The 25,761-nt window shown below is 39.1% G+C and overlaps 1 protein-coding gene across 15 annotated transcripts in view; it reads left to right on the top strand.

The window, feature by feature from the left end:
- The window catches only part of ALPK1 (alpha kinase 1), a 146,998-nt gene that overhangs the window by 66,249 nt on the left and 54,988 nt on the right, over positions 1-25,761 (top strand). For 8 of the 15 annotated variants that reach the window (XM_049885507.1, XM_049885508.1, XM_049885495.1 and 5 more), the window contains 2 exons: positions 10,534-10,769; positions 16,477-16,631. In XM_049885507.1, coding sequence (XP_049741464.1) covers positions 10,643-10,769; positions 16,477-16,631 — 282 coding nt within the window. In that variant the 5' untranslated portion in view covers positions 10,534-10,642. Of the gene's footprint in view, positions 1-10,533; positions 10,770-16,476; positions 16,632-25,761 lie in introns of those variants that run through there. The other 7 variants (XM_049885504.1, XM_049885505.1, XM_049885502.1 and 4 more) reach the window with 2 other exon arrangements.

Genomic DNA, 25,761 nt, shown 5'->3' with positions numbered 1-25,761 from the left:
GATCACAAAATGGTGGACAACCACACAATACTGGGTCTCATGGCCTAGCCAAGTTGATACACCTTTTGGGGGGACACAATTCAATCCATAACAATTTTCTTATTAGCTTTTGAAAAATCCCTGTATCGTCTGTAACATACCCCCAACATTTTTATTCCTAGTTCTATTTATCCTCTCAGTCAAGTTTACCAACATCATTGCTCTTTTGAAAGAACCAACATTTTATTTTGTTGATTTTCCTCTTGCATTTTTTCTATTTCATTAATTTCTGCTTTTATCTTTATTCAATTTCTTCTACCTCCTTTCAGCTTATTTTTTCTATTCCTTTTTTTTTCCACTTGTGATTATGTGAATTTAACTCATTAATTTTCCATCATTTTTTATTTCTGTTATAAGCATTTAGACTACAAACTTCCTTCTAAGCTTCACTTTGCCTGGATATAAAAGTTTTGACATGTAGCATTTTTATTATCATTCAGTTATAATATTTTCTTATTTCCACTACGATCTCTTCCTTGACCTGAGTTATTTGGCAATATATTTCTTAATTTCCATCCGTATGAGGGTTTTTCTAGTCATCTTATTTATTGATTACCAACTTAATTTTTACTTCCAAAATATTGTCTGTATGAATACAAAACATTATTAAGAATGCAGAAGAGAAACTAGATAACTGGGAGCTCCTAAAAATCAAACACCTATGCTCATCCAAAGACTTCACCAAAGAGTAAAAAGACTACCTACAGACTGGGAAAAGTTTTTAGCTATGACATTTCCGATCAGTGCCTGATCTCTAAAATCTACATGATACTGCAAAAACTCAACTACAAAAAGACAAATAACCCTATTAAAAAATGGGTAAAAGGTATGAATAGACACTTCACTAAAGAAGACATTCAGGTAGCAAACAGATACATGAGGAAATGTTCACAATCATTAGCCATTAGAGAAATGCAGATCAAAACTACAATGAGATTTCATCTCACTCCAACAAGGCTGGCATTAATCCAAAAAGCACAAAATAATAAACGTTGGAGAGGCTGTGGAGAGATCAGAACACACATATACTGCTAGTGGGAATGTAAAATGGCACAACCACTTTGGAAGTCAATCTGGCGCTTCCTTGAAAAGCTAGCAATAGAACTACCATATGATCCAGCAATCCCACTCCTCGGAATATATCCTAGAGAAATAAGAGCCTTTACACGAACAGATATATGCATACCTATGTTTATCGCAGCACTGTTTATAATAGCAAAAAGATGGAAGCAAGCAAGGTGCCCATCAATGGATGAATGGATAAATAAATTATGGTATACTCACACAATGGAATACTACCCATCGATAAAGAACAGTGAAGAATCTGTGAAACATTTCATAACATGGAGGAACCTGGAAGGCATTATGCTGAGTGAAATTAGTTGCAAAAGGACAAATAAATTGTATAATACCACTATTATAAGAACTTGAGAAACAGTTTAAACCGAGAAGAAAACATTCTTTTGTGGTTATGAGAGGAGGGAGGGAGGGAGGGTGGGAGAGGGGCATTCACTAATTAGATAGTAGATAAGAACTACTTTAGGTGACGGTAAAGACAGCACACAATACAGGGGAGGTCAGCACAACTGGGCTAAACCAAAAGCAAAGCAGTTTCCTGAATAAACTGAATGCTTTGAAGGCCAGTGTAGCAGGGGCAGGGGTTTGGGGACCATGGTTTCAGGGGACACCTAAGTCAATTGACATAATAAAATTTATCAAGAAAACATTCTGCATCCCACTTTGAAGAATGGCATCTGGGGTCTTAAACGCTAGCAAGCAGCCATCTAAGATGCATCAATTGGTCTCAACCCACCTGGATCAAAGGAGAATGAAGAACACCAAGGACACGAGTAATTACAAGCCCAAGAGACAGAAAGGGCCACATGAACCAGGGACTACATCATCCTGAGACCAGAAGAACTAGATGGTGCCTGGCTACAACCGATGAGTGCCCTGACAGGGAACACAACAGAGAACACCTGAGGGAGCAGGAGAGCAGTGGGATGCAGACCCCAAATTCTCATAAAAAGGCCAGACTTAGTGGTCTGACTGAGACTGGAAGGACCCCAGTGGTCATGGCCCCCAGGCCTTCTGTTGGCCCAGAACAGGAACCATTCCCAAAGCCAACTCTTCAGAGATAGATTGGACTGGACAATGGGTTGGAGAGGGATGCTGGTGAGGAGTGAGCTTCTTGGATCAGGTGGACACTTGAGACTATGTTGGCATCTACTGCCTGAAGGGTAGAAGAGAAGGTAGAGGGGGTTAGAAGCTGGCGAAATGGACACGAAAAGAGAGAATGGAGGGAAAGAGCGGGCTGTCTCATTGGGGGAGAGTAATTGGGAGTATGTAGCAAGGCGTATGTAAGTTTTTATGTGAGAGACTGACTTCATTTGTAAACTTTCACTGAAAGCACAATAAAAATTAAAAAAAATATTTTCTGTATGATATTAAAAAAAATGATATTAATCCATTGAAATTTGTTGAGATTTGCTTTGTAGCGTACGTATTAAATTTTTGTAAATGTTCCATGTATGCTTGAAAATAATATATATATTGTGCAACTCCTGGGTATGTTGTTTCATGGATATCAATTAGATCAAGTTTGTTTAATTCTGTTGATCAGACCAATTATATCACTATTGATATTTTTACCTTCTTATGTATTAGTTTGTAAACAAGATGTGTTCACATTTCCCACTATGATTATGTATTTGCCTATTTTTCTTTGTAGTTCTTCCAATTTTTGCCATATATGTACTGAAGTTATGCTACTAGATGTGTACAAGTTTAGAATTATTATTCCTTCCTAGTGAACTAAACCACGTATCATTGTGAAGTGACCTTTTTATCTCAAGTAATTTTTTTTACCTTCAAGTCTACTTTGTCTAATATTAAGATAGCTACACCAGCTTTCTTTTATTTGTTGTTTTTCTGATATATCTTTTTGTACCTTACTATTTTTAGCCTTTCTGTATTCTTTTGTTTTAGCAAAATCTATGTAACTGCATTTTAATCCAGCCTATCTTTATCTTTTAACTGTAGCATTTAGTTCATTTCTTTTTATTGGAATTATTGATGCATTTGAATTTATTTTTACCACCTTATTTTGTGCTTCATATTTGTTCTGGTTCTTCTTTGTTTATTTTTTCCTGCCTTCTTCTGGGGATTATTGTGTTTCTTTTCATTTTTTTTCCTCCTATTATTTTCACGCTTATGTTTTACCTCAATTTTTTAGGGATTATCTTAGAAATTTTTTCAAAGTTTACAGTTAAAATCTCTTCTCCTGAACAATTCACGGATCTTAGAGCACTTTAACTTCAATCACTTTTCCTCATGGCATATATGCTATTTGCACTTGTGTATGTAACTTTAAATTTTTATTCTCATATTTTTTGTGGCTTTAAGCGGTCAATGTCTGTTTAGATCTAGCCAATAATTTATCACTTTCTTTGCATATTATAACTCTTTGTATCTGAGGCCCTTCACCTGTGATCATTTTCCTTGTAGCTGAAGTACATCCTTTAGAGCTTTATTTAGTAAGGGTCTGTTGATGTTTATTTTAAAATTTTTATTTGCCAACATATTGAAGATATTCTTTCACTGTCTTCTAGTTTTCTTTGTTGTTTTTGAGAATTCCACTATAAATCCATTGTTGTTCCTTTGTGGACAGCCTGTCTTTTCTCTCTGGTTGTTTTAAAGATCTCTTTGTGTTAGGTGTTCTCCAGTTCCACTGTGATATTTCTAGGTATGGATCGTGATTTATTTATCTTTCTTGGAATTCTCAGGCTTTTTGATTATTGTCTTTCTCCTGTCCTGAAAATTCTCAGTCTTTGTCTTTCCAAACATTTATTCTGTGAGTGAAATAAGTCAGTCACGAAAGGACAAATATCATATGATCCCACTTACATTAGATATTTAGAATAGGCAAATGTATAGAGATAACAGTCTATTAGTGGTTACCAGGGATATGAGGGAAAGGGAAAGACAGAGGCACTGCTTGGGGAGCATGCAGCTTCTGTTAAGGGTGATGGCAAATTTGGAAACAGATGGTGGTGGCTGCACAACATGATGAACATAATGTCACTGAATTGTACATATAAAAAATGTTGAAACAGAAAATTTTTTGTTTATATATATGTATATGTATATATATAATTTCTTCTGACCTCTCTTCTTGCTACCTAGGACTCTGATTAGACATATGTTAGACCTTTTCATTCAATCTTCCCTTTCCCTTTACTTCTCTTTTATGTTTTCCATTCTTTTCTCTTTGTTGCGTTCTAGGTAATTGTTCTGATTTATCATCCAGTTCAAAAATTCTATTTTAGCTACAGCTAATATTTTATTAAATCTACCCATTCACTGAATTTTAAATTTTTTATTATCACATTCTGCATTTCAAGAATTTTTTTTTCAATCTCCTTATACCTCCTTTATAGATTCTGGCTCTTTACTCATATTTTCAACACCCTCTTTCCATTCTTAAACATGTAAGATAGCTAGATAGATAGATGATAGATAGATAGGTAGCTAGATAGGTAGCTAGATAGGTAGATAGATAGATAGATAGATAGATAGATAGATAGATAGATAGATAGATAGATAGATAGATAGATAGATGATAGATAGATAGATAGATAGATAGATAGATAGATAGATAGATAGATAGATAGATAGATAGATAGATAGATAGATAGATAGGTAAGTGATAGGTAGGTAGATAGATGATAGGTAGGTAGGTAGATAGTCTGTATCTGATAATTTCATTATCTAAAGTCTTTATGAGTCTGATTTTACTATTTGCTGTTTCTGTTCTTTTTTTTTTTTTTAACCATACACATTTTGTGAGACTTGACTGGGAGCTCATATTTCTTTGTATTTTATAGGTAGGAATTCTTTAAACCCAAGATTAAAGTTAAGTTCATTTAGAGAGGATTGTGTTTAATTCCACCATTGCCTGAGAGTGTCACCAGTCAATGATCATCTTTAAATTATTTATTTAAAAATAATTATCAGAGATAATGATTAGAGATTTGTGAACCTAGTAATTATAAATTCTCAAGGGAAATCTTTTTGTTTCCCTGCATGAGGCAGCATGTTTTGCCACAAGCAATTTTCCTGGGAAGGGTAAGGATTTATTTTTAGGATGTTGTTACACTGAAGGGGCAACATTTTGTGACCTCAACTTTATGCAAAGTCGCAGTCTCCTTTTGCACTTCCCACCTTGGGTAGCCTTCACTTTCATTTTCTATCTTCCCACCCTCCAAGACAGTGAAAACCAAAGTTTAAGCTCACTGAATTTGGCAAATACACTGAAAGCAAATGCTAGCTTCTGCATTGCGTTAACTTTCTGGGTTCCAGCCTTCACTTGGTTTTATCTTCTAAGTAGTTCTTTCTTTCTATTTCATGGATATATTTTAAAGATTTTAAAATGTTGTTTTTCCAGCACTTTAGTTGTTTTCAGTGGGAAGGTCATTGGGGTATGTAATCTTCTATACTGCTAGAAACAAAAGTCTACTTTCTAGGTTTTCGGTGACTTAGAAGTTGCCCTATCCTCCTCCATTTTACGTAGTTTTAGAATGTTAACAAATGACTGTTACTAAAAGATATTGATCCAAGCCCTACACTTGCCTTACCCTCCAACTAAAGTTTCTATTTCTCGTCTTGTTTCTACCACCAATCAGTGCAAAAGGCAAGATGGTGAGAGCTTGTGTGTGTGGTTACTAAGGGAAGGGTGAAAGGGAGAGAAAGCCTGGATTTCACTGCTGGTGACTGATTGGAGAAAAGTATTCTTATTATTCTACACTGGAGACCATAATACCTTTTCTTATAGAAACTATATAATTATATTGAATGCAGATGAAAATTTATTTTTCATATAATTATTTATGTACATATGAATTAAATGGGCTCTGAGGGCTTGCTCATGAATCTAATCAATCACTAATTGAATTCCAACAAAGATAACTTATAACTGAGCTTTGGGAATGCAATTATATAGCATGTCCTGTTGGCACAGTGGTTAAGAGCTACAGCCGCTAACAGAAAGGTTGGCAGTTCTAATCCAACATCTCCTTGAAAACCCTGTTGTGGCAGTTCTACTCTGCCCCATAGGGTCACTACAAGTTGCAATTGACTCAAAGGCAAAGGGTTTGGTTTTTTGGCTTTCTTGTATAGTTAGTTGATATTTTATGTATTTATGTCTTATCCGTCTAATTAAATTGTAAACTCTCTGGCAATATAGACCATCTCTTATATCTTCTTGTTTGGGGATACTGATTAGTTGGCTGGTGGATTATTGTAGAAGTGGCTGCCAGTAGACCATGGAACACTTTTGGGTCCTTTTATTTTCCCTGCTCCAGCCTCTAAGAAGGGTACTAATCACCCGGTGAAAGACTCACACAGATGCCAAAAAAAAAAATTTATTTTAAATAACCCATTGGTTTGCTTATTTCTCATGGGATAAAGATGTGGCAGTCTGCTTCCGTAAAGATTACATCCTCGAAAACCCTACTTTGTCCTATACGGTTGCTATGAGTCAGAATCGACTCGACAGCAATGGGTTGGGGCATTTTTTTTTTATGGGGGGGAGTGTTCCTTATTTCTGATGATGGTTGATTTATTAGTTATATACTCAGCCACTCAGATAAATTCTAGGCCACCAATAGAACTGAAGCACACATGTAGAAATCAAATGCAGAATGTATAAACATGTGACCATTTGGTGATGTGTGTGTACCTGTGCCTTGGAATGTATGATTCTAACCTTGTTGAGTATCTGATGCTATTATAAGGCAAACATATTATAGATTATGTTATCTGTTTTCATGTTTGACTCTTTTTGCCCGCCTCTTTCCATTTGATTTTTAACAAAAAATATTGGTGGGGGGGGTCTTAAAATAGAAAAACAATCTATAGATTATAAAACATTTGGGAGACTTTCATTATTTGATTTTACAAAGTATTGCTCAGAGAATGCCACAGTTCAGGAGAGCAAAAATTGATATGCGTTGGCATTGAAAATGATTCTTTTATAAGTGAAGCTGACCAAAATTTCCAGGGGGATTGTTGCCTGAAGGAAAGTTTCCTGGGCTCCAGCCTCTGTTATGCTTACCTAACAATGAGCCATACAAGTCTGGACAGATGGCTGGATTCCAAAGTGTTTCTCATGTTACAGTATTTTCTTCCTATTGTCTCTCCCTGAATTCTGGAGTGGAAAGGGAAAATACTATAACTTGCAAAAAGCATAAAGAACGTCTTTAGTACATTTTGGGGAGTCATGAATCCTAAAAATTAATTATCTTTGAAATCCTGCCTCTTTTTGGAAATGTTTTCATGGTTAAGATTCGATTGCTTATTGTGGCCAGTATGATTTATCTCTCTTACTATCTTTGTTGCTAAAATATAAAATAGAAGATGTATTTGTCTTTTTCTAGATGATCTCTTTCATGTTTCCTGTCTCAAAATATGGCACCATTGTCCATTCAGTTTTGAGCTGTGACAAGGCAGAAACCGGGGACTCATCCGTAATACATTCATAGCCATCCAACACTGATAGTGCATTTACTGCCTACCCATCTCTCAAATCTGCCCACTTCTCTACATCTCTAACATTGCTACTCTGGTCCAAAGGCCAGCGTCTCTCACATGGATTATTGCATTAATTACCTAACGGATCTATCTACACTCATTGCCTTTTCTCCCACCCCAAATGCCTTTCTAATACACACTGCAGCCAGAACCAGGGTGATTTTTTTTTTCCAAATGCAAATCTGGTCATATTCCTATGCCACCAGTAGTTTCCTATCACTCTCAGGATAAAGACAAAATTCCTGACCTGGCACTCAAGGCTTTGCACGGCTCCTGCTAACCTCTCTAGCCTTATATCCTTTTATCTTTTTAGTTCAACCAACCTGGCCCTTCTTTAATTCTCTCTTGTTTTTCCTTCCATGGCACCGTTTTAACTTCATTAAGTCCAGTTCTACTTTCAACGCTGAATTCAGGCGTCGCATCTTCAGGGAAGCTTCCCTTGACCTGACCTAGCTTTACCCAAATGATTAGGTCCAGTCCTGTTGTTTGCCCTTGTAGAGCCACATATCTTATCTCTCTTTTACAGCACTTGAACTAAAGGAAGAGATTTATGATCCTATGCCTCAAAAACTGGGATTTCAAGCTAGGATATGATAGCAAAGAAATACATTTATTTAGTAATCAACTTCTAAAATTTAAGCCAACATTTCTAAGCCACAGACAAAAAGATACTTAAAAATATTATATTCAAAAGTTCTCAAAATTGCTGGGGATTTTTCAGTAAATAAATAGCAGATAGTCTTCAGCAAGAGACAATCTGGTCACCTAGACTGCTCCTGGATGTATAATTTTAGAGTGAGAAGGATCTTAACAATTTTTGCAACCACTCCCTCAAAATACAGGTGAGAAAAGTAAATCTCAGAAGTTTCACAAATAGTTAATGAAAGAAGATTAAGTGGGATTAATCCACAAATGTCTGAGTAGTAGTAGTATGTGTACTAGTTTTCTATTTCTAGGTCCTCTTTTCATTACTACATGCCATCCCTGCTTTAAACCACATTCAGGAACAGAACAATTAAAATTTATTTTAATTTACCAATAAAGGAAGGCTATTTTCTACCCTAAAGGCATGAGTCCCTGGATGGTGCAAATGTTAATGTACTCAGCTGCTAATCAAAAGGCTGGTGGTTCAGGTCCACCCAGAGGCACCTTGGAAGAAAGACCTAGCAATCTACTTCAGAAAATCAGCCATTCGAAACCCTATGGAGTGCAGCTCTGTTCTGACACACATGGAGTTTCCATAAGTCATAATCAACTTACTGGCAAATGGGGCTTTTTTTTTTTTCTTTGTTTTTGTATAAGCCTTTTAACAAAAGGGATATGTACTATGAAAATTATATTATGGTGCACAGTTTTATTTGTTCATGAGTTCCCTCATAATTCCTTGTCACACCACCCAAAACATAAGGAGTATATCAACCAGGACAGCATGAGAAACTCCAAATTTAGATTGCATAGTTGACTGATCCTTTGTTCTCTGTTCCTCTTAAGTCATAGAATAGAAAAAAATGAAAAAGAAAATGCTTTTTCCTATTTCAGATTGAAAAATCAACTTCGTAAAATGAGGTTGTTGGATAGAAAAGTACATTTTACCTCTACTATGTATAGGTAAAAAAAAAAAAAAAGAAAAAAAAATTTTTTTTTTTCTTTTTTTTTTACCTATACATAGGTGCCCTGGTGATGCAGTGGTTAAGAGCTCAGATGCTAACCAAAAGGTCAGCAGTTTGAATCTATCAGCTGCTCCTTGGAAACCCTATGGGATGGTTCTGCTCTGTCCTCTGGGTTGATATAGGGTCGCTATGAGTATGAATTGGGATCATCTCGACAGCCACAGGTTAGGTTTTGGTTTTTTCGTGTTTTTTTTAACCAATACATAGTTCACGGTTTTGGCTTATTTCATTGCATAGATAAGCTGGGGGACAGAGGAACTAGAGCCATCCATATATCTGTTACTTTCTTCCCTTTCTGACTCTCTTCTTGTGTAATAAATTCTGCATGCCCTATGAGAATGTCTAGGCCAGACAGGAGCTCCACCATCTACTCTGGCAAAGTCAGAAATGGAATAATTTCCTTTATTTGGTTTGCAATGTAATAGAGGAAAGATGGACCAAAAAAAGAAAAAAAGTTACTGATCAAGTAACTTTTTCTATTTATTTGCCAGGCATTTTTATAGTGTCAGTAAGTTTTGTTCTTGAAGTTACCTTGACTGTAGAGTTCATTATATCATGCTTATATTTACATAAGAAATCCTTCAAATGTATATATGTTAAATGGCAATATAAGTGGATCCATCCATTCTTATGATAGACCATCCATGTGATAGGTTTAGGAATTGGGTGTTCTGGGACACCATTTTGCTATTTTATTCAGCAATGTGCTTGACAGTGAAGAGCTTTAAATTTGACATTTGTCATTGCCTATCTTATTCCAAACTGTATAAAAAATACTTCACAGGGGAAATCGGCAGTAGGTTAAGAGAGTGGTAAACATATTCCCAAATGCCTGCTTCCAAATATTGGAACCCTTAGCCAGATGCTTCCTGCAGGCTTCCAGAGAGGCAGAAAGTGTTGTGCTTCTGGGATCCAGAGGCACTGATGTGAAGTCTGCAGAAGATATATAAATCATAGTGTGTATTCATTTCATCTGGATCCATGTGATTTCACTGACTGCACTCTGGGTAACCAGGAGCCCTCATCAGAATCCTCTCCCTACTGCCCTTGGGTGCCTCCAAGGCGCTGCCCATCTAGACCAAGCCTTGCAGTAATTTCACACACTCCCCTAATAAAGTCCTCAGAGGCCATCATGTATTTTCATGTGTTTGCTCTATTATCCCTCCCTGCTTGAGTCTTACAGATAATTGATGATGCTTGTGTTAATCATCTTTCCCTCTCTTTTGTTCACCAGGTACCTCGCCTTGAAGGGCCTCCTTTATTGAGAATCGATGTCTCTTCCTAGGTAATTGATCACTGTAGACCCAGGACACCCAATTCATCGTCGAGGGAGGGTAATCATCATGAATAATCAAAAAGCTGTAGCTGTAGCTGCACTACTGCAAGAGTGCAAGGAAGTGTTGGACCAGCTCTTGTTGAAGGCGTCAGACGTGTCAGAGGAGGACAAGAGAGAGGACCAGCAGTGCAGAGGTGAGGTCCTGATGGGAGACACCAGGGGTGTGAGCCAGCGGGTTCACGCTCCCCTCCCCTGCCTAAACGACACGTTCTCATCTCTGCCCTATTTTTCTTCTCTTGGCAGATGACCACCAAGAGATGAGTGGATTTCTAGGGCATGAATGGGACATGGGCTGCAGGCGGACAGGCAGGGGAAGAAGCCTACTTTGTTGCAGTGAATTGCTGTCAGTTTTAATTTTAGGCTTCAGTAAACCTGAGGCTACAAGAAACAGTTTAGTTCAAGTAGAACAAAGGGTCCAAGTTGGCTGGTGCACATAAATTTCAATTATTAAAAAATTAAAGCAACTTCTGAATGGTGGCACATAATTTTTTTTCAAAGTAGGATTTTGTGCCTCATCAGTTTCCATAGGCTTCTACAGCTTCCATAAATATGTCATCTCACCAGTCCCATCTCTCCCTCTCTCTTTTTTATTTTGATCCATTTCATGCTATATGTGAAATAAATCCACTCACATTGACAAATACCGATTATATCATTATCAAGGTTTAAGAATTTGGCTTATTGCTCATTTCATAGCTTGCACATTCATAGTTCTAGGTAAGTCGCTGTTTTGGGGAAGTTTCAATCTAGGCAAACCTAGACAATTAAGGCAATTATTATTTCTTCTTTAGTCAGTTTTGAAGAGGCAGACCTTTTTTCTTAGTTTTTTTTTTTCAAGAACTCTAATAATTTTTCCTCCTTTCCTATGTGTCCTTTTTACTTCCTTTTAACATTTTTCTGTACATTTTTGGTGCTTTGTTTTCCCTTTCAGAAATAAGATTCCCACGTAACACATACATTCCTGATCTCTTTTGTTGTTGTTCATTGTGCAGTGGGAAAATGTTTAGGGAGAGTCTTTTCCCCACATTCTGATATATACTCATTGACATCAAGCAGATTCTGACTCAGAGCAACCCCAATGGACCCTATAGGACAGAGTAGAACTGCCTCGTAGAGTTTCCAAGGCTGTAAATCTTTCTCCTGAGGAGCGGCTGGTAGGTTCTAACCGCTGACCCTTCAGTTAGCAGATGAGCGATTAACCACTGTGCCACCAGGCCTCCTCATTGTCATATGTAAACAAAAAACCAAACCTGTTGCCATCAAATAGATTCCTACTCATGGCAACCCTTTAGGACAGAGTAGAACTGCCCCATAGGGTTTCCAAAGAGTGGTTGATGGATTCCAACTGCCAACTTTTTGGTTACCCAAACACTTAACCACTGTGCCACCAGGACTCCATTCCCATATATAGGCACATACATCTTTACAGGGAGACTTTAGGAGCCTATCATTTGTGCTCTTTTCGAGATACAGTGCGGTCAGTTTTTTATCCAGTCATTTCACAAATTTAGCTCATGTGTCTTTCCTCCTTTACTAGCCAGATACATCAACGTGTGGCTTTGTCAGTTATAAACGTGCCAGTCAGCTGAGATCACACCTGTGTGTGCCAGCAGGGAGGGAATGGCAGGTGCTCGACACCTCTAAAACACGCCCTGTCGCTGGACCTCGTTCTCTGCGGAGGCAGTGTGCTGCTGTTTCTCCTGAAGAGCTTCCCTCTTGTGCTTTTACTACACAACATCCTTTGTCTCCTCAACCCAAATTCCTTTAACCTTTAGGCACTCCCTAGGGAAGACTCTGAACCCCCTAATCAGGTAGCATTGTCTTCGTCTTTTTCTTCTCAAATGCCACAGAACAAGAGAGATAATCAGCTTAGTTCCAGATAAGGCAAGTCTCAGCTATAAAATCACTAAATTAGACTCAGCCTTTTTTTTTTTTTTTAGGTAGGCTGCTGGGGGAAATAAGTGATCAGAGGGGGAGAGGATGCTCCTGCTCTGTGTGGGGATGATGGCCCGGGTTGGCTGAATCCCACAAACCAAAGCAGGACAGCTCCTGTGCTGAGCCAGTGATAATCCTAGCATTAACTGACCACAATGTAGTGCCCGTGTAGAGCACAGGGATCGGTGGGCTGATTGGACGCAGTCTAATGGCAGAGCCTTCCCTCAGCAGGTGGTTTCTGAGCAGCTCTAACAGACGGGTGGTGCTGCCGCCGATGTCGTCAGCCTGAGAGAAAGGCATTAGTACAGGGTCACTTATGGCGGCAGGGTGAGTCGAGCGGACTCTGGAACACAAACACTGCAGTTTTTATTCCTTTCTCTCCTCCTCCCAACCCCATCCTTTTCCCTCAGAAATTGTCCTTGTCAGCATGGGTGACTACCCCTAGTAACTTCTCCAGAGATGAACAAGAAACTGAGATCCAATCAGAGATAACATTTTTTTATTGTGCTAATTTTAAAATAAATATAACATAAAATCTGTCATTTTAATCACTTTAAGTGTACAGTTCAGTGTCATTAATTATATTCACAATGTTTGGAACCATCACCACTATTTATTTCTAAAATTTTTTCATCACCTTAAACAGAAACTCAGTAGCCATTAAGCTATAGCTCCCCATTACCCCTGTTTCTATGCATTTGCCTGTTCTAGATATTTCATATAAGTGGGATCAAACAATATTTCCCTTTTGCGTCTAGCTTATTTCACTTAACATAATGTTTCCAAGGTTCATCCACGTTATAGCATGTATCACAGAGATACGTTTTGAAAATGTATTTTTTAAAAAACCATATTTTAGAGGCAGCTTTTATTTCAGTAGTCACCACTAGAGTGTATGTCCTGACATAACCCTTAGTGTAAGGGTGGTGTGGAGCAGGCAAGAATGAGTTATAAAGAATAGATTTCCTCCATTATTATGAAGAAACTTGAAAATGTTCCAACTATTCAGTCCTGAAGTATGATGAAATTCTATGAACCCCCAAATTACATTTCTGTTATCCTTTGATTACCTGTGTTCACTCAGGGATAGCATGCCCATGCCATTTATCAGTCAAACTGGGACACTTTTGAAAATGAAAAGGGAGACTACTAATAAGTATGCCAGGACAACAACCATAAACCAGGACTACCCTAAGCAAATAGGACTGAATGGTCCTCCTATTCAAGAGCTACCAAGAACTGTCCTTTAAGGAATTTTCTCTGCACATACACTGGAAACATTCAGAAGTTGAAATCTGTCGGTAAGAGAAAGAGAACCAGGCTTTCCCACAGAATGTGACTATATAGGTCCCTAATCCTGTGGCTCTGCTTTCATTGGAGGGGAGCTGCCATACTGGAGTAGGTGCTCAGTAGTTCCGGTTTGCTGAATAGGCACGATGATTTCAGTGTGATACTTGTATGTCATCCTTAGTAATCAATCTAGATCATTCATTGATGTGGCCCATCTGATATTCCCTCAGTACCAGCCAGTCTTTCCCCACCTTGTTGAGATAGACTTCCTTACATTTGCCCAGTTGGCAACAAGGCCACAAAAAGCATCATGGACCATGGCAGAGTTAGATTCCCTCCATTCTCTCCTTTTTGTCTCTTGCTCTCTTTGTCGTATCTCTTTTGTTTTATTTAACATGTTTCATATTGATGTAAGACTGAATCCTTCTCATAACCATTATGGTGTGCTTTACAGAAGAGATAAGACAGGATTCTCACAGTCCTGTGAGAGAGGTAGACATGGCTGCAGAGCAGAGAGAGAGATGCTGAAAGGAACATCCAGCAGTGTTTGTGTTGAATGCTGAAGTTAGTAGACCTGAGCACAACCACGAAGGGGTTGGGGGAAAGGTAATCCTGACAGCAAGAACAGCAAGTGAAAAACAGTTGAACAATTTTATGCAAAGCAATGGGCTGATCCATCCTGTGTTTTCCAAAAAGGAATTGGAAGCAGTAATTTGGGCAAAAATTACAGATGATGAAGAGGAGTAAATGGATTTTAGAGTCCATAAGATCTAAGAGCCAATTAGATTCAGGCATTGAAAGAAAGCAAAAGTCTAGAATGACTTCTGAGTTTGTTTCTGATTTGTATAACTCAACGGACGGTGGTACCACTCACCACAGTAGAGAATACAGGGAGGAAACAAACAACCTGAGTTAGAAAAAAAGGTTCAGATTAAAGTTCACCACAATAGAGGATACAGGGGTGGGGAGGGGTGGCAACCATCAGAGTTTATATATGTTGACTTTGAGATGCCTATGAGACAAGTGCATAGAGATTTATATAGCTGGTTATTGTTGTTGTGTGCCGTCGAGTCAATTCCGACTTATAGCGACCCTATAGGCCAAAGTAGAACTGCCCCATAGGGTTTCCTAGGCTGAAATCTTTATACGAGCTGATCGCCAGGTCTTTTCTCCTTCAGAGCAGCTGGTAGGTTCGAATCACTGACTGTAATCTCTTATCCAAAACTTTGGGGGTCATATGTGTTTCAGAATGCACAATTTTTCAAATGTTAAGGAGGTAGTATGGCACGTGTACCATATGTTACATTCACACTCCAACAAAAGCTGAGGCAGCAACTATAATCAAACTCATGAAAATTCTTGCAGCAAAATTCTCAAATAAGCACACTAAGTATGCAAAGCAAGGCTATATTTCACTCAGCATGTTTTCAAGATTCATCCATTTTGTAGCATGTCTTAGGACTTCATTTTTCTTTATGGCAGAGTAATATTTTATTATATGTGAAATAAGTCAATCCTGAAAGGACAAATATTGTATAATCTCACTAATATGAAGTACCTAGAGTAAACCCATATATGGAGATCAGAGTTCAGTAGTGGTTACCAGGGGTGGGAGGGAGGTGGAATGGGGGTAATTATTGTTTAGGAATCATTGAGTTTTTGTTTACCCCACTGCCATCGAGTCGATTCCGACTCATAGCGGCCCTATAGAACAGAGTAGAACCGCCCCATAGAGTTTCCAAGGAGCACCTGGAGGATTTGAACTGCTGACCTCTTGGTTAGCAGCCGTAGCACTTAACCACTACGCCACCAGGGTTTCCAGTTTTTGTTGATGGAGATGGAAAATTTGGCAAAGGATGTTGGTGATGGTTGTAAAACATGATTACTGTAACTGATCTCACTGGATTATATTCTTACAATAAAAAATAAAATAATTTTTAAAAAAAGATAAGCAAGGCTATAAATAGTCTCTAATCAACTCAAGTTCAGCTTCCAGAACTTTTCAGGTTGCTGAAATTTGGATAGGGTATTATGGACCTGTGTAAGTATGTTTGTTGCCCAGTAACATGTTTAATATATCCATCAATATAAAACAGGGCCATCTCCGTGATTAGTAGGTACCATTTAACACCTAATACGTATCTCTAATATTTATTTCTCTGTTCACATGTAGTACATAATAAAGGTACAAAGTAAGGTGAAGTCTTGAAGAAGTGAAAAAGGGTTGTACAAATTGACGCTGCATTATCCAGCTGCCACAAGCGTAAAATGCCATTCCGTCTCAGTCCCTTTCTCATTTTACAGGGAAAATAATATTTCCTTCATTCCTTTCTCTGATTCTTCATGCAGAGATAGTCAGTGAAGTGCTTTACTTCCTGCTAAAAACCTTTCTTAATGCCTGACTACCCAAATTTACCTGTAGGGCAAAGTAGACTAAGGCCACCCCTGACAGATAGCCTCTCGCTATTATTCTTTCAGTCAGATCCAACGGCTTAAGCCAGGCAGCAAGAGGTAGGGAAATTTTTTTTCGTAGCTGAGGTGTTTCATCATAACATTGGTAGCTCAACAGCCTTTTCTTTGACTGCAATTTCCTTACCTGAACTCTGACCTTTTCAGCTTCACTTCCCAGTGAGTTAAGGACCCTGATCCAGGAGGCAAAGGAAATGAAGTGGCCCTTCGTGCCTGAAAAGTGGCAGTACAAACAAGCCGTGGGCCCAGAGGACAAAACAAACCTGCAGGATGTGATTGGCGCCGGGCTGCAGCAGTTACTGGTAGGAAGAGCCACACCACCTGTCCCTCTGACACCCCCAAGCAAGGCACTTAGACTCTAAGTGGTCTCATAGATTAAATTTCTTTGAAGCACAAAACAGCCCTCTTCCTTATGGTCAGCTCTGCCAGGTTGACTAATGTGGGGAAACAGCGGTTAGAAAAGTGTCACTTGCCCAATAAGACCTTCTGTTGGAAATCCAAATCCAGTAAAAGCGAAGAGGGGTGGCCAGTGGGTCTGATGCGAAGCCCGTCATCATGAAATATTTACACACTCTTGGTGGGCCAGAAGTGGTAGCTGTGATTTTACCATGTCTCATAGAGGTTTTATTTTGAAATGCCACTTTGTAAAAGTTAGGTAGCTTAAAAATATAAATTCACTGCTGTTCTGTCAATGTGACTTAACTCATTAAGCAATTAAAGTCTGGAGTGTCACTTCCTTGGGTCCTATGTGGGGTCCTGCTCACTCTCTTATCTCCCAATGATTAAGACTGTTCAGGAAGCATCAAGTCAAAGTCAATTACGTGTTTATTCCTCAGTTCAGTCATTGGAAAGTAATCTAACTGGTACCCCCACCCTAGACTGGAGAAAACTCCAAGAAAAACACATAAAACTCAGAATTTATGCTCAGAATTTAAGCTTAGGTTCTAGGGATGCTATAAGAAGTGCCACTTTCCTTTTTGGTAGCATTGCTTTTTATACACCTTCTCTCAGATAATTGTCAAAGAAGAAAGTCTACTAGCGTACATATATTTTTTCTCACATAAAAATATATTTGACATTAGAATCAATGACCAAAAAATTCATTGTCGTCGAGTCAATTCCAACTCATAGAGACCCTATAGGACAGAGTAAAACTGCCCCGAAGTGTTTCCAAGGAGCAGCTGGTGAATTAGAACTACTGACCTTTTGGTTAGCAGCCGTAGTTCATAACCACTGCACCACCAGGGTCCTAGAATCAATGACAGTATCCTAAAAAATTTTTTTCTTACCTGTTTACATGTGGTGATGTTTGGTTTATCCCAAAATAAATGTATAAACATTGTCTTTGCTGATCAGAGCAAAAAACTGGGAAAGACACCTGGATCTATGTACCCATAGCAGCATCTTTAGAGACTTAATAGAAACAAGAAGCCTCCCACCTTCTCCAACCTACAAAACAAACAAACAAAGTAGATTTAAGCAGACGGGAGACTGCAGGCAAAGGAAAGTGAGTACTTGGAAAGAATCTGATGATAAGCCAGGGCTTTAAATAAGCATGCTTGATATTAGTAGAGAAGTGGAGTTGAATAATGACTATAATTTGTCTACTATCGTAGAGTTTACAAAGTACTTTCACATGCATCATCTTACTAAATTCTCAAAATAACTCTGCAGTGGTTATTATTACTGTCATCCCATTTTACAAATGAAGAAATGAAGGTGCAGGGAGATTAACTTGCCCAGGGAATAGGCCGCCGGTAAATGGTGGGGCTATGACTCACAGCCACCTCCTCTGACTGTCATGCTCCCTCAGAAACCCTAAGTGAAGAACTTGGAAGCAAAGGTAGAAGCCCTGAGACTTGTTTAAAGCAGGGTGCAGGCTGCCCAGTAGAACCTTCTGCAATGATGGAAATGCTCTATATCTGCCCTGTCCAACACATTAGGCCCTGGACACGTGTGGCTATTAAAAACCCACTGCCATAGAGTTGATTCCAATTCATAGCGACCCCATCAGGTTTCCAAGGCTGTAAATCTCTACGGAAGCAGACTGCCACATCTTTCTTCCTGGGAGCCACTGGTAGTTTTGAACCACTGACCTTTCAGTTAACAGTTGATCACTTTAACTACCAGGGCTCCTTATGTGGCTATTAAGCACTTGAAATCTGATTGTATGACTGAGGAAGTATATTAAAATCTTAATTTTAATTAATTAAGAATTTTTTTTAGGGGCTACCATATTATTGGACAACTGCTGCTCTAAAGCAGTGGTTCTCAAAGTGAGGTCCCAGGATAACAGCATAGCATCATTTGGAACTTGTTGGAAATGCACATTCTTGGGCCACTGGAGCTACCAAATCAGAAATTCTGAGGGTAGGGCCCAGCGGCCTATATTAGACAAGCCCTTAAGATGATTCTGATAGATGCTAAAGTTTGAGGACCACTGCTTAAAGAGAAAAGTGGTGAATGAAAGGGAAGGGTCTGCCGGAGAGGGATTTGAATGGAGAAGAGGCAAGGTGAGGCATAAAGGGATTTCTGAAGCAGGAGGAGGAAGAGAATCCAGTGTGGAGGTTGTGTAAGCCTAACAAGAAAAGGAGTTTCTTTTCTGTAAGTTCAGAGACCTGTTTTAGCCTGGAGCCATTCCCAGTGAGCCAATGGTTGCTTCGCTTGCTTGGCGAGCCCTTGTATGATTCAGCCAACGTCATCTAAGAACTTTACAAGGATTCTAAGGTGAGAGCGGAAGACCCTCACAGAGGGAGTGACCCCCTGATTTGACATATGGAGCTTAGAAATTGCCTCTGAATTTTGACCATAGGCTGAGAGGCTGTGATACAGGATACCATTATTACCAGAGTTTTACGCCTCTATTTAATTCTATTCTGCAACCACCAGGTCACCGCCCCCACCACCACCACCACATTTAAAGCTGGTAGTGACATCAGCTGAAAATCCAAAGGCAATATGTTTAAAAATTCAAGTCTTACTGCATTTGGGGATGAATGTAAGTTTGGAGACAAGCTGCTCATAGTTGTTAGACTGTTTTAAGAGTCCGTTACTTCTCTGTAGATCACAGAGGTTTCATATGAGGGAGATGGAGCCATACAGAATTTAAGAGGTTTATGCCCAGCTCACAAGGCTGCTCAATGGTAGCTCTAAGAATCAATCTATTAGGACTTATTTAGTTCTTAATGTATTTAATCAGGGAGCTTTTTGAACTCTGAGAATCATTTTGTTTAGCTTACCCAGAGAGCTATAAATTAAGCAACCACATCTCCTAAAGACTTTTAGTATGCTTTCCTATTGTGTCAGACCCCAAGTGCACAATTGCTAAACCACTCTGTTTTGTAAATACCAAGGACTATAGCACCCTATGAGCCAAGCTGCTCAAAACTGTGCTACTTTCAATATCTCGGCTTGTTAAAAGTGGCTGGAGTATATTCTCTGTTTTTGTCCCGTTATACTATTGGTTTCAATATAGACTCTACTGGAATTGGATGGTCACATTTTAATAATTGATTAATTGTATAATTCCATTATTACATAATAAATAAATGCTGCTGTCCTGTCTTTTCAATTCTCTTATTATCTCTTTCTTACAGTTTGTCCGTTAATCTGAACTTTTCCTTGTTTTTCTGTTTCTTTTTTCCTTTGATATGAATCCTTCCCATAAAAAGTTTCCTCCCCATTTTTAAAATTAGCGTTACATTTAAAGGACAAACGTTTTGTCTTTAAGTCAACCACACAAATAACGCATCAAAGTTACACATAAGATACCTAAGGAAAAGGCAAGTCATCAACAACTGTTTCCTATAGTGCACGAGTTGGTCTTATAAAATTAAGGGCCATTTATATTTTCACTCGCTTAACCTGAACTCAGGAAAAATTACATGCGTTTTGTGTGTTACTTTCTGTCTCGGCTGCCTCTTCCATTTCCTCCCTCCCTACTCCCCCTCTTCTCTTCCCACCCCCAACCCCCCGTCCTTTTTCCTTTGGTGTGTGGCCACAGACAGAAATTTATGGCAGGGGCCAACCTCTTTTACACTCCACACAAAGCTTGCTGACTTGAGAGAGTTTGTCCGCTCTCTCCCAGAAAAAACACCTGCAGGACGCTCCCCAAGAAACCTGGAGAGATGGGAGATTAATGTGGCTGTAATAGCCGGGCAGTGTTTTTGGTATTATGCCCTCTCCCCAGGTAGATGGGTCTTTTCCGAGATGATACCAATTATTTATTGCTGAAACATCTGTTGATAACTGCAGCTGCCCTGGTGAAACAAAGCATATCACGGGGTCACAGGCTATGAGGACCTAAAATCCTACCTCATGCTAGTTTTAGACTATTCAGCAACACCCTCAAGTCCATGGGTTACCATCATCTTTAATGTCTCATCATGCCATAGAAAATACTTTGTAAACACTGCACTGGCCTGCCCTGCCGGCTTTGAAGTATTATTTCATCTTCATTGGTAATTTATATTCTAGTGCCATTGTACTGTGAGAAAAAGAGGGGGAACCTTTTTTGTTTTCCATCTAATTGTATATCGCCTGACACTTTGACCTGTATTATTAGTATAAGTCAGAAAAAGGATTTTCTCCCTCTCTTATTTAAAAATAAAATTTCAAGGGAAAGTAAGCGCTCCTTCAGCTCTTTTCACTCAAAACAATGTTTACACTCTGAAAGGGAAAGATGAAAAGCACCAGCAACTTTTTTCAAGTGTCGGAGAAGGGCATTTCAGTTTGTGAAAGAGAACAGTAAGGCCCTTATAAATATCATTCAGCAAAACCTTTGATGGATTTTTCAAAAAAGTATCGAAGGCATTTAGCCTTGGCTTCTGTCGAGCTTGGCTTTGGGCTGTCGCAGCAGAGTTCTAAGTAGGACGGCCTGTCCTTGCTTCTGGGACACCAGGGAATGAGGACACCAGCTTTAATGTGGATGCCACCCTTTGCAATTTTTCCAATAGCATCCACTCTTCTAAAAAGAACCATTTCTATACAATTAAAATCTTAAAATAAAACTTTTAAAAAGTGAGAGAAAGGGCGTATTTGGATTTGCATGTCTGTGTTATAGGGAGCAGATCGGGCTGCAAAGGAGTTGTTAGCCTGCTTGAGAGCATTCTCTGTGCAGGTTTGGGGATCTTGATGCTGGTGGGGGCCAGCCTCTCCCTGCGTCAGTTTCTGCACCGTGAGGGAGCATGCTCCATCAGCTCCGAATTTAGCATAGTGCCTCTTCGGGGAGACACAGGGTAATATTTATAGGTTGATTAAAGCACAAGCCAAAGAGATGAAGCAGGGTCAGAAGAAGGATATCATTTTCCGTTTCCTTTTCAACTCTGCATCCATGAAAATGGGAAATCTGATAGACTTTATGCCATGAACATTATTTTTAAATATCTGTGCTACCTCGCACTGACTTGAGGAGAGATAGAAAATATTTAAAAAATACAAAATTTAGTTGTTTCCTTACGCCATCTTGGGTGAAAAAATCTTTGTGAATGAATAAAGTTGGATAAATTTAACTTCCAGAGTATTTTTTTTCTAATATGCTTCTTCAGATAATCTTGGTGCCTATCTATATTGATGATATTTTTAGTTTTGAACTACTTAAAATATTAAAGCGTCAAGAATTTAAACATGCTAAATGAATATAAGAGTTGGTCATTACAAGATTGCAGGGAAATGCTTTTTTGAAAAGCCTAGTGTGATTAACTTAGGAGCAGAGAGGGTGAAGAAGGGTCTTAGTAAAAAACAACCAAAGTATGAATTTATCAGGAAATGAAATGTCAGGTTGAAGAAAGACAGTTACGTGGTGTGAGGACCAGGTAAGAGGGTGAGACGCTGTCAATAGAAACAACAAAATCCCCTCCATGAATAAGCTTTTGGTTCACAAAAATGTTCTTAAAACTAGTAAAGAATCATTTATTCCAGGTGCTAGTTTTCATGTCAGTAATAGAGAATGCAAAAACAGTAATAGGGACTTGCACCATGATTCTTTTAGCAACTGGTTTTCTCAAAAGAGTTTTTAATCTTTAACTATGCACTTTGGGGCTTTAATAGCTGAAATCTTTTTCATCAGAATGCATTAAAAAAAAAGTGAATATAAACTCTATTTTCATCCATTCACTCATCCAACAAATATTTACTGAGTGTCAATATGTGCCAGACAGTTGATGCAGAGCACTGAGAGAAATGAAAAAGAAAGAGAAGACCCACTTCATGTCCTGGAAACACTTCCTCCAGAATGAAGAGACAGGACCACTCTTGTCAAAGGCCTGCTTCTTGGAAAGATTCTTCCCATTTACTGGTCATCTAATAATATGTGGGAGTTCTTCCAATTCTCACAACAACCTTAAAAGAGAGGTGTTCTTAGTCCCATTTCACAGTTAAGAAAATGAATGATTAGAGAAGTTGAGTAACTTGCTCAAGGTCACAATTTGAACCCCTGATTGCTCATGCTCTCTCCACGGACCACCTCTCTCAAAACCTTTGACAAACACAGCCTGGCCTTCTGAAGAAATACTGATTGGTCAGCAGTCCCTCTCAGACATAATTAGCCAACTGAACAGGCCAATAAATAAACAAATACACATCCTTAATGACATGAACATATACATATAAAAATCTGTTAAGCATCAATAAGGACTAACACATTTCTAGACATAGCAGCTAGAAGCTTGGCAATACCATTGGTTTGACTCACACAAAATAAAATTAAGCTGAGGTCACATCATGAATTCATCCAAAAACATTTTATTTAGTATTTACCAGACACTGGGCTAGGTACCAAGAATTCAAAGATGATGTTTTGTAAAAACCTGCAAGGTAGAAGATGTACAATATGAATTCAGAAGATGGAGTGATTGATCCTGTCTAGGAGGATCAGTGACAGAAATACAATCTCCGAGGAGGTGACATATGGAAAGGGCTTTAAGAATAAGACGGAATTTTGCTGGGTAGAGGACATGGGGAAGGAAGGGTCTTCCAGACAAAGCTAAACAACAGGCAAAAGCATATTACACTGGAAGAACGGTAAAGGGTTCAGCATGCCTGCAGCCAAGCAAATTGCAGGAGAGCACTCAGGAAAATTTCAGATTGTGATTCTGAAAACCCTAGTATAACATGCCAAGGAGGAAGGACCATTTCCTGGGTCTTTAAAGGAGCAAAGTAATAAGTTTATTTCTGTGTTTAAGAAAGAGTAGTACAGTGTTTAGAATGGGCTCAGTGGAGGAAGAATGGGAAGGAAAAGAACAAGTCATAAGACTATTGCGATACATGAGAGGGGCCAGGCTAACATTCAGGGGCACATGTTAGTAGGGCCATGCTGGCTGTTAAAATGTTAAAATTCTTCTGTAATGGTTGGTAAATAGCCACTGCTCAGCAGCCCCTGATTGTTCCTTCCCTTGCCCTGACTGACCTGGATCTCTCCATTGTCCGAAAACTACATGGTTGGTTCAAAAAGGACCCTGATGGAGTTTGTAACAAATGTTAAATTACTTTAAAGAACAGAAATTTATTTTCTCACAGTCCTGGAGGCTAAAGGTCCAAATCAGGATCTCAGCTGTGTTGACTCATTCCTTGTCAGTAGTTCTGGGCATTTTTTGGTTCCTTGGTGTTTCTTGGTTTGTAGACAATTCTCACATGGTGTGTCTTCCCCAGTGTCTCTTTGTCTATCCTGATCTTTGGATAATTCAGAAGTGATTAGGTTTAGAATACACCTGACAATATTGTGACCTCATTTATGTAACAAAGAAAAACCCTATTTCTAAACAGGATCACATCTACAAGTACAAGGGCCAGGAATTCAGCATATTTTTTGGGGGGGGGGGTGTTGGGGGCGGCACAATTCAATCCATAGCAGGCTTCTTGACAGGGGCATGATCCAGGGTAGCATATCAGGGAAATGGAGAGTTAGGGATGTATATAGGCTACTTGTTAGCTGTAGAATCAATAACAGATGTGGGGTGGTTACTGATGACAGGTGTTCAGCCTTGGTGACTTGAAGGACAATGATGCCATTACCTGAGACAGAGCACACAGAAGAAGAAATGGGTGCATGGCTACTTGATATCTTCTCTTGGGTCTTTTACAGACACCTCAAACTCATGTGCAAAGTAGAACTGCTCCACAGGGTTTTAAGGCTGTGACCTTCCAGAAGCAGATCACTAGGCCTCTCTTCCCAGGTGCCTCTGGGTGGATTCGAACTGCCATGCTAGTAGTTGAGCACTTTACTGTTTGTGCCACCCATAGATTTGTGTCCAATTCTCACAAACATAACTTCTAACCATTTCTCTAACAGTAAGTATAAACACTGAACTGCTCATATCTTAGAAATGGAAAAGCTAATATCATTAATTGAGTGACTTAGACAATGAACCTTTTCACCAATTAAGTAAGAATTCGAAATACAATGTTCTTAATTGCAAATTTTTTCTCTTCTCTTTTGATGGCCTTCTACAAACTAAGTATTATTACTCTCCAGTTATGTTTTCAGAGATAATTTTAGCATACACACGCATACACGCATGGGATATACGTACATATATACATGTAAGATTGCTATTAATGAAAACAAATTACCTCTTTACCTAATGATAGAACATCAAAACTGGATGGAAATGTAGAGATTATCTACTTCAAGCTATAAGTTTGGTAGGTGGGGAAACAAACCCAGAGAGTAAGAAGTGGCCCATTTAAGTCACACAGTCAGGCAGTGGGAGCAATAGAACCTGATATCCAGGTCTCCTAATTCTGAGCTCAGTGTTTCTTCCTGGAATACTGCACAATTCCATGGTTAAGTGAGCCTTTTAATATAGGCTGTTGTAGGGCTTAAGGAGCCCTGGTGATGTAGTGGTTAAAGTGCTGGGCTGCTGACCCAAAGGTCAGCAGTTTGAACTCACCAGCTACTCCCCAGGAGAAAGATGTAGCAGTCTGCTTCCATAAAGATTTACAGCCTTGGAGACCCTGTGGGACAGTTCTATTCTGTCCTGTAGGATCACTATGAGTCGAATCAACTCGACAGCAATGGGTTTGGTTTTTGGATAATAGGACTAAGGAGTGGTGGTGGCAGAGTGGATAAGTGCTTGGCTGCTAACCAAAAGGGCAACAGTTTGAACCCCTCAGCCACTACTCGGGAGAAAGATGTGACAATCTGCTTCCAGAAAGAGTTACAGCCTTGAAAACCCTATGGGGTAGCTCTGTTCTGTCCTATAGGGTCACTATGAGTGGGAATTAACTCGTTGGTAATGATACTGTAGGGCTAGGTAGTCCCTGAGTGGTACAAGGAGTTAAGTGCTTGATTTTAACCATAAGTTTGGCAGTTTAAACCCACCCAGAGGTGCCTTGGAAGACAGACCTGGTGATTCGCTTCCAAAAGATCACTGCCTTGAAAGTCTTATGGAGCAGTTCTACTTTGCACACACAAGGTCACCATGAGTTGAAATC

The sequence above is a fragment of the Elephas maximus genome, chromosome 5 (assembly GCF_024166365.1).
Source record: "Elephas maximus indicus isolate mEleMax1 chromosome 5, mEleMax1 primary haplotype, whole genome shotgun sequence".
Taxonomy (NCBI): Eukaryota; Metazoa; Chordata; class Mammalia; order Proboscidea; family Elephantidae; genus Elephas; species Elephas maximus.
The sequence above is the reverse complement of the archived record's forward strand: the minus strand, read 5'-3'. Positions and strand labels throughout refer to the sequence as shown.